The sequence below is a fragment of the Emys orbicularis genome, chromosome 3 (genome assembly GCF_028017835.1).
Source record: "Emys orbicularis isolate rEmyOrb1 chromosome 3, rEmyOrb1.hap1, whole genome shotgun sequence".
NCBI lineage: Eukaryota > Metazoa > Chordata > Testudines > Emydidae > Emys > Emys orbicularis.
In genome coordinates this window covers 129,949,847-129,959,535 of record NC_088685.1, presented here as the reverse complement: position 1 = coordinate 129,959,535, position 9,689 = coordinate 129,949,847, and the positions used below count along the sequence as shown (strand labels likewise).

At 49.9% G+C, this 9,689-nt stretch overlaps 1 protein-coding gene across 1 annotated transcript in view; it reads right to left on the bottom strand.

Moving 5' to 3' along the window:
* Positions 1–1,699: 1,699 nt before the first annotated feature.
* KIF25 (kinesin family member 25) overlaps positions 1,700–9,689 on the bottom strand; it is a 72,788-nt gene continuing 64,798 nt past the window's right edge. Inside the window, exons 14-15 of the mRNA XM_065402180.1 lie at positions 8,606–8,761; positions 1,700–1,857 (exon numbers count right to left, since the gene is read on the bottom strand). Coding sequence (XP_065258252.1) covers positions 1,700–1,857; positions 8,606–8,761 — 314 coding nt within the window. The remainder of the gene's footprint in view (positions 1,858–8,605; positions 8,762–9,689) is intronic.

The window sequence follows — 9,689 nt, the reverse complement described above, 5'->3', positions numbered from 1 at the left end:
AGGCCAAATGTTCAAAGGTATTTAGGTATCTAAAGATGCAGATAGGGGCCTAGTGGAATTTCAAAAGCACCTAGGTGCCTAACTCCCACATAATTTTATACTGTGCATTTCATTTTATATGCTAACATTACTCAGTCCAATCCTTTCTCCTCTGATTATTTTAGCAACCCTTGGACTTCATTATATCCTCTGTCCTGTCCATATGAAAATAAATTCCCACCCAGAAGATGACTAGCTTTTTCTTGTGTTACAGCTAAAATCAGGTAAAGTCAATCCAGGAATTTTAACCTGGCCGCATTATTAGGAAAATGAGTTTTCTCACATCACACAATTACAATGCTAATGTACTGAGGGTCAGAGATAATACCAGAGCATCACGTTCAATGTAGCAGCTGGTATACATTCAAGGGTGAAATTCCAATAGTAGTATGCTATATAATCTCTGGATAAATATTTATGCTTGTGAAAGTTAAGAGACTCAGAGCACTATAAACTCAAGTCTTTCAGATAGGCAAATGCAATTTAAGCCTCCTCACAGAGCCCCACCAATGACCTCTATCCCAGGCTAGAGGCAGTACAATCCCTAGAGGCAAAAAGTCAGAGTGAATCACTGGCCTCTGCTGAGCATTCAAACAGCACGTAACACACATTAGATGTTAATAAAACCCAACTACATGCCTCAGAATCTCTTTTGATCTGTAATGTTATTTGAAATTGCTTAAGACTCCTCCCTCAATGTCATTTCAGTCACAAACCTCAACCCACCATCCTACACATTCAGCACAGGAAAGATGGCAAAAGCAGCTAGAAGAAGCCTGACTTAGGGCTGGTCTAACCTGGGGGGGTGGGGAGGAGATCGATCTAAGATAAGCAACTTCAGCTATGCTATTCGCGTAGCTGAAGTCGAAGTATCTTAGTTCGACTTACCTGGCCGTCCTTACGGCGGCAAGTCGACCGCCGCGGCTCCCCCATCGACTCCGCTTACTCCTCCTGCCGAGGTGGAATATGGGCGTCGATTCGGGGATCGATTTATCGCATCTAGACGAGTCGCGATAAATCGATCACCAATAGATCGATTACTACCTGCAAATCCGGTGGGTAGTATAGACGTGGCCATAGTAGTTAAAGCATGGTACTTTAAGTTAGGTTGTTTGGGTCCTGTTTTTTTCTTGAGGGAATAGGAATGGGTTAGGAATAACCCAATGCTAGAGAGAGGAGAGCAAGTAAGCAAGATATGTGCCTAATTTTAACCCAAACATCAAACCAAATATTCCCACCAAGTTTGAAATATTGAAATGAAACCGAGTAATTAAAGACTTGTGTTTTTTACCAAACTAATAGGACAGAGATTCAGCCCTTCCAGTGTGAATTGTCCAGGATCAGTGCACTGCTGATTTAATTTACTTATTTCCCAACGCTAAACATTTGCTCTAAAACTCTGTCTTGATGTTGCTCCCCTAAAAGGCATAATATATTTCTATGCCATGCCATCCATCATGCTTGGTAGCCGTTTTCAATACCTGTTGTTATCTTTGGAACAAGAACATTATCAGCAAGTTTATGGCTTTGCTAATGCCATATTGAGGAGTGTTTATTTTAACTGGCAGTTTACATCTTAAAGCATGGCTTTATGACAACAAGATACATTTCAGTCTGAGGAACTCATTAATAATACTTTAATCCACAGGAGCCTTAGCTTTTATTTTGATTTGCTAGACACTGGCAGATTTCTTTTCTTGACTTGTCCTCTCTGAACTTGCCGAGCACGAGTTCCGAATCCCAAGGATTGCAGCGATTCCGCTACGTACTTCTGGCAGGGGGAGACGCACAGCATCACCAGCAATTTAGCGTTGCCCCCTAAAAACAGTAAAAAAACCACACACACACAAACACACTTATTTTCAATAAGTTTTTAAATACTGACCTGCTGAACTGCACAGAAGCCAGAGTAGGCTGTTATCAATTCTATGAATCAGAGCGCTATACAAACAGCTGTTGAAAGCATATGGGCACTACAGTCAAGCCATATGGGATTGTCTCATTTAGCTAGCTGATCATTTGCTGTTATTTTTCACCATTTGTAATATAGAACTTTCTGCCCCTTTCACTAACAAGTCTACGTATACGTTTTGGGTATCAATGCTTTGTTGTATTTGTAAAATCAGCATATCTAAAAGCTGAAGAGATCACTTGTATCTAAGTCCTGCAAAAAAGGAAGCTTTAACTGTCAAGAGGCTCATGGTGGTAGTTTAAGGACATTCCCCAAATCACTGCAGGGGAATAATTGACATGACTGGTTGTGTCATAGGATGGAAACTGTAGCTCAGAGTTTAGGTAACATGTCCAAAGTCCTACAACATGTCAGTACTACAACTTGCATTAAAACCCAGATCTCCTGACTCACCGGCTCATGCAAATCCCTTCACCAATCACTGTCTCACTTTCCAGAATTTGAAAATAGGCAAATTTTATCCATCCAAAAAAAAAGTGACTGCAGATATTTTGCTAAGCTTCAATATTTGGCCTTTCACAGGGTGTACTGATTTCCCAAGGCTGTAGTGCAGGAAGAGGTGAATTTAGAATTCTGTGGCAAAAAACCCTCTTGGAAAATCTGTGCTCATATTATAGTCCCCACACCGGAGACTGAACCGGGCAGCTCAAGAGCTAAAAGCTGGTACAGCTTGAGCTGAATCTCACTATCTAGGGGCTGTAAGAGAATCATATACTCCATGGATAGGACATAGAACGGGACCTGCAACACACACTCACCAGTGGGTTACACTGATTTTTCCTATCACTACCATACACATGGATGAAATGTTAGAGTAGAGCAGCCCATCCGAATACCAAAAGAAAAGACAGTTACCTTTTCCGTAACTGGTGTTCTTCGAGATGTGTTGCTCAGGTCTATTCCACTATAGGTGTGCGTGCTCGCCACATGCACCGGTGCCGGAAGTTTTTCCCTTAGCAATACCCGCAGGGGAGCGCCCCTAGCGAACCCTGGAGTGGCGCCTCCATGGTGCAGTATAAGGGGTGCTGCGCGCTCCCCCTACCCTTAGTTCCTTCTTGCCAGACAACTCCAACAGAGGGGAAGGAGGGCGGGATGTGGAATGGACATGAGCAACCATCTCGAAGAACGCCAGTTACGGAAAAGGTAACTGTCTTTTCTTCTTTGAGTGATTGCTCATGTGCATTCCACAATAGGAGATTCCAAGCTATATCTGTTGGAGGTGGGTAGGAGTTCACAGACACTCGGGATGGAGCACAGCCCTGCCGAACCTGGCGTCCTCCCTGGTCTGGGAGACTATCGCATAATGCAAGGTGAACGTGTGAACCGATGACCATGTGGCAGCCCTACAGATGTCCTGAATAGGGACATGGGCCAGAAAGGCAGCCGACGAGGCTTGTGCCCTGGTCGAGCGTGCCCTCACAATCGGCGGCAAAGGGACTCCTGCCAGGTCATAACAAGTCGGATACATGAAGTGATCCAGTTGGAGAGCCACTGAGTGGAGATTGGCTGGCCTCTCATGCGCTCGGCCAAGGCAATGAACAGTTGTGAAGACTTCCTGAACAGCTTTGTATGTTCTAGGTAAAAAGCCAGAGCCCGTCTCACATCTAGCATGTGGAGGCGGCGCTCCTCACTGGACGCGTGGGGTTTGGGACAGAGCACCGGCGGGACGATGTCCTGGCCCATATGGTAGGTGGAGACCACCTTAGGAAGGAACGAAGGATGCGGTCGGAGCTGGACCATATCCTTATGGAACCCCATGTATGGGGGTTCGGAGGTCAGGGCCAGGAGCTTCGAGACCCGTCTAGTGGACGTGATCTCCACCAAGAAGGCTACCTTCCACGAGAGGTGCAACCAGGAGCATGTGGCTAATGGTTCAAATGGAGGTCCAGTTAATCTGGCCAGCACCAAGATTAACTGGTCCCACTGTGGGACTGGGGGCCTAACATACGGGAAGAGGCGATCCAAACCCTTAAGGAATTGGCCAATCATGGCATGAGAGAATATCGTGTGGCCCTGCACAGGCGGGTGGAAGGCCAATATGGCCGCCAGGTGCACCTTGATGGACGAGGGCGCTAGGCCCTGGGCTCTAAAATGAAGGAGGTAGTATAACATAAGCTGGATCGGAGCAGCCACAGGCAAGACGTCCCGCTCAGCGGCCCACCGGAAAAACCAATACCATTTCACCAGGTAGGCTTGACATGTAGAGGGACGCCTGCTCTCCAGGAGGATGCGCTGAACCCCTTCCCAGCAAGTCCTGTCCTCCCGGCCTAACCATGGAGCAGTCATGCCGTGAGGTGGAGTGCCGGTAGGTTGAGGTGGAGGAGGCGACTTTGGTCCTGGGAGAGCAGGTCTGGGCGGGTTGGCAACGGCCACAGCGGGGCGACCGCCAGGCTCGTGAGAGTCCCGAACCAATGTTGCCTGGGCCAAGCCAGGGTGATCAGGAGGACCCACGCCCTGTCTGTTTTTATCTTTTCCAAGACCATGCCAATCAACAGAATCAGGGGAAACGCATAGAAAAGTTGGCCCGACCAGGACAAAAGGAAGGCATCGGAGATCGCACCCACACCCAACTCCCCCCCCCCTCCCCCCCCCCCGGAGCAGAAGCAGGGACACTGGCAGTTCTGTTGCGTCGCGAACAGATCCACTTGGGGAGTGCCCCACGTTTGGAAAATCCTGTGCACCACCTCTGGGTGCAGAGTCCACTCGTGCTGAGAGGAGAAGTCCCGGCTCAGCCGATCTGCCCAAGACTTCCAGACGCCCAGTAAGTGATGGGCTTCCAGGCAAATATCGTAGTCTGAGGGCTTCATGGCAGAGGGCTGAGGAACAGGCCCCACCTTGCCTGTTGATGTAGAACATCAAGGCCGTGTTGTCTGTGAGAACTCTGACCACTCTGTCCGCCATGTGCGAGTGGAAGGCTGCGCATGCCAGACGGACCGCCCTGAGCTCCTTGACATTTATGTGCAGGGCAAGGTCCTGTGCGGACCACAGACCTTGGGTCTGGAGGTTTTCCACATGGGATCCCAACCCCAGGTCCGACGCGTCGAACACCAATTCCACAGACGGGGTCGGCCCCTGAACGGGACCCCTTGGAGCATGTTCCCCAGGGAGGACCACCAGTGCAGGGAGGCTATCACCGGTTCGGGCACAGTAAGGACCTTGTCCATCCTGTCTCTAGAACTGGGAGAATACCGAGGCCAACCAGAGCTGGAGGGGCCTCATCCTGAGTCGGGCATGGCGAACCACGTATGTGCACGCCGACATATGACCCAGGAGTTGGAGGCACGCTCTGGCTGTGGTCACGGGGAACCTTGTGACTATGCTTATGAGCTCCCTTAGGGTTTCAAATCTGTCCGGTGGGAGGGAGGCTTTGGCCGACGTCGTGTCCAGAATTGCCCCAATGAACTCTATGTGCTGCACCGGAACTAATGTGGACTTGGTGTCATTCACCAACAGGCCCAGTGTGGTGCATGTGGACAGGAGGAGGGAGACGTGAGCCTGTACCTGAAACCTGGAGCTGCCCTTGACCAGCCAGTCGTCGAGGTAGGGAAAGATCTGGACCCCCCGATGTCTGACGTAGGCCGCTACCACAGACTTACACTTTGTGAATACCCTGGGAGCCGTGGACAGGCCAAACGGGAGGAGAGTAAACTGGTAGTGCTCCTGCCCTACTGTGAAACGGAGAAAACGCCTGTGCCCCTCGAATATATGAATGTGGAAGTACGCGTCCTGCAGATCGAGGGCGGCGTACCAGTCCCCGGGATCCAGGGAGGGGATGATGGAGGCCAGGGAGACCATGTGAAACTTGAGCTTTACCATGTACTGGTTCAGGCCTTGCAGGTCCAGGATGGGCCCAAGTCCCCCTTTGGCCTTCAGGATCAGGAAATCGTGGGAGTAGAACCCTTTGCATCTGAACTCCGCTGGCACCACCTCCACCGCTCCTAAGCCAAGGAGCTGCCTCACCTCCTGCTCAAGTAGGCTCTCGTGAGAGGAGTCCCTGAAGAGGGACGGGGATGGAGGGTGGGTGGGGTAGAATTAAACTGGAGGGTGTAGCTCCGGGAGATGGTGTTGAGGACCCATCGGTCTGAGGTCAGCCACAACCACTCCAGGAGAAAAGCACACAACTAGTTGCAGAAGGGAAGCTTTATTGCGGGTGGATCTCTGGTATGAACTGGTAAGTTGCCTCCGGGCATCCGTCAAAACTGGCGATTTCCCGCCTGTTTACCCTTAGGGGGCCCAGGCCGGGATTGCCTTTGCAGGCGCTTTTTATAATCCCTTGACTTTTTATAAGGGGGCTCTTATCTGCGGGACAGGAGGGGCCGTGATCGCCTCATCGGGGAGGATGAGGATGGGGGTGCGGTACTCTGCGTCCCCACCGGTGCCGCAGGTCCCACCACTTGGTCCCCTTCTGAGTGCAGGACCAGGGATGAACACACCACCAACTCCTTTCTGGGAGGCTGCAAAGCTCCGGCCAACAACCTTTCCGAAGCTCCGGACACTGAGCGAGCCACCACCGGGGGCTGCGTCAGGGCCCACGGGACCCATTGGTACCATGGCGCTGGCCAAGGAGCCTGGTGCCACTGCACCTGCTATGGCACCAGCGGAGCGGGCTGTCCAGCCTGAGCAGCCTGGCCCATCGGCTGACGACTTCGAAGGGAGGCCAGGCTGGCATACAATTGACCGCTATCACGGGACTGGGATGAGTGGCAACGTCGGGAGCGGTGCTGACCGCGAGATCGTGATCCCGGCGTGGAGGATCGGCTCCGACGGGCGGATCCACGACGGTGGGGTGCCAGTGATAGATGCCTGGGGCTGCGGGAGCGGTGCCGAGGCGGGGGCCTCGAGCGAGACGAAGAACAGGAACGGCGTCAACGCCCGTACTGCGAGGGGCTACGGAAGCTTCTCAGAGACAATGACCTCCGGTGCTGTCTGTCTCGGTCTCGACGGGGCACACTCTCCTCGCAAGGTCTATGTTTCCTGGAGGCGGAGCAGTGCCTGGAACCCCTGCCAGTTGGTACCCAGCCAGACAACCTGGTGGGGGTCGACAGGGATCGGCGCGGACTGTGCCCGGGGCGGTCACTGAGCGGGGAACGGCGTCGGGAACCTTCCCTCGACCGTGAGTGGTACCATCCAGGCGGCGACTGCGGCGGTCCGAGCGGTGGCTTGCCTCTGGACCGGGGAGCCGACGATGGCAGTGCTACCAGTACTGGCAGAGACATAACGTCTCGAGACACTTGCAGGGCCTCTGGTGTGGAGGGCACCCGAATGTGGCCACTGGTGTCCGGGGAGGCCGGCTCGGAGTGGGCCGGGCTACTCTGCTCAACTTGAGTCGGAGGCCGCGAGGCCGACGGGGACCGAGAGCTGCCCAACGCGGGTCTAGTCTCTCCCCCAGGCTTGCTCCAGTGTCTTGGCGAAGACCTCTTCTTCACCTTTTTGGAGTGTCCTGTGGACGGGGAGCGGCGCCAACTGGTGAAGGGCACCGTTGGGTCACTGTGCACCGATGTCGCAGTGCTCGGTGCCGACTCGGAGCGGCGCAGCGGTGTCGGGGTCAGGACCGACTGTCAAAATGGCTCGGAGCCAAATGTCCCGCTCCTTCTTGGTCCGAGGTTTGAAGGATCTGCAAATCTTGCAGCGATCACTGAGATGGGTTTCCCCCACACAGAGTAAACAGTCCACGTGTGGATCACTCACAGGCATAGGCCGTTTGCAAGTGTTGCACGACTTAAAGCCTGGGGCAGGGGCATGTCCCGACCCAGGCACACTTAACTAATTCTAACTAAAACTACTTTCTTTTAAACTACAGGCACTACTAACTATGAACTAACAGAGTCCAAGAGGGAAAGCTACAGCCGAGCTGGAGCAGAGCAGTTCCGAAGCACCTTTACTGGCAGCAAGAAGGAACTGAGGGTCGGGGAGTGGGCAGCGCCCCTTATACCGTGCCATGGCGGTGCCACTAGGGGCGCTCCCCTATGGATACTGCTAAGGGAAAAACTTCTGGCACCGGTGCACTTGGCGAGCACGCACGCCTATTGTGGAATGCACATGAGCAATCACTTGAAGAAGTTGTTGCAACACTTAAATGGATGCTGAAGTGTCTCCATTTACTGTTTTGGTATTGTGCATTCTGGGCAGCAAGAACAGCCATGAAATCTGCAAATTTCTTACACACATTGTATTAACAAAACCCTGGAAGAGTTAAGCTTAACTTTTACACTCACTTGATATTAAACCTTAAATTAATGAATTAAGCTTCACAATATCTTATGGAGGTAGGTCACTGTTATCAGTTACCAATTTACCAACGAGAAAAGCAAGACTCAAGAAAGTTAAATGACTTAAGCAAATCAGAGAGAAGAGACTCCAGAACAGAACCCCAGAGTTCTGACTCCATGTGCCCTGCTATAGCCTCCCACACAACATTGCTCCACACCATACCCTTACAACCTTTGTTCTACCATGCTACACAACATCAGTGGGAAAAGATCAACACACAAAAAACAACAACAATTGATTATTTTCCTAACAAAATGTGAAAAAAAGTTTGGAAGAAGAAATGTAACTCAATGTTGGTACCTAGAAGGCAAAAGAAATAATCACCTATGGAGTCCTGGAGTAGGTGGGTAAGTTTGCTGTTTCTATATGGAATGTGAGAGCGCTGCTCTGCTATTGCTCCAAGTACGTCTGACAGAGCTGATAAGCTACGGTTAATGAACGAGGTCTCTCGCAGGGCTACTCCTGTCACTCCAGACATACCTAATGCAATATAAGGAAACAATATTCAGAATAATCAAAGCTTCTTTGTCATCTTCAGGCATCTGCTAAGCTCAATGGACATAAGCTCTATGCGTGGTATATCACTTGGACCTGAAGTGTAACTTTTTTGTCTTAATAACACATTTAAAGACAAGTGATAAACATGATTTACTATCTCTCTTAGGTACTTATATGGCTCCCATTGCTGTCGTATCTGAGCACCTCATAATCTTTGATGTATTTAACTAAACTGTCTTTTGCAAAAAATATCCAATATCCATGTTCACATACATACATATTAAAAAGTCAGAATACGTTATACTGCATATTTTTTCCTGACTTCACTCCCTCACATAAAATGTGAAAATACAAGTGAAAGCCACTCGTCCTGTTCTGAATACCAAATATCCCAAATACAGGAAGAAAAAGTACTGCTAATACCATTGACAGAATTATTTTTAAGTCAATATAAATTGGACAAATACATTAATATATGAAGAAGTTACAAAGTTTTAGCCATACAGGATTTGTTGGGGGAGAATATTGCCTTAAAAAGCACCTTTTGCCTTGAAAAATTCAAAAATATTTTATTAATTTAAACAGATAAACAAACCACACACAGGAATCACATCCCCCTCCACTGAAAGGCAGTCACCTCTGAGGTGAAATCCAGCAGCTGTTTAATAATGCACAGTTGCACTGCATTGTTCAATAACACTTAGCAATACTCCTATTCTTATGAAAAGTGCTACAGAATCTTGAATGATCACAGGTGGTCTGGGACCTTGCTTTTATTTCTCATCTATACTTCTCCAGTTGTACAATATATCTTCTGTGTCCATACTTGTCAGTACTAGGGCACTGAATCAAGTGCTAATTCAGAGAGAAGACTGGAAGACAATTCAGCAGGACAGTATCCCTTAAGTCA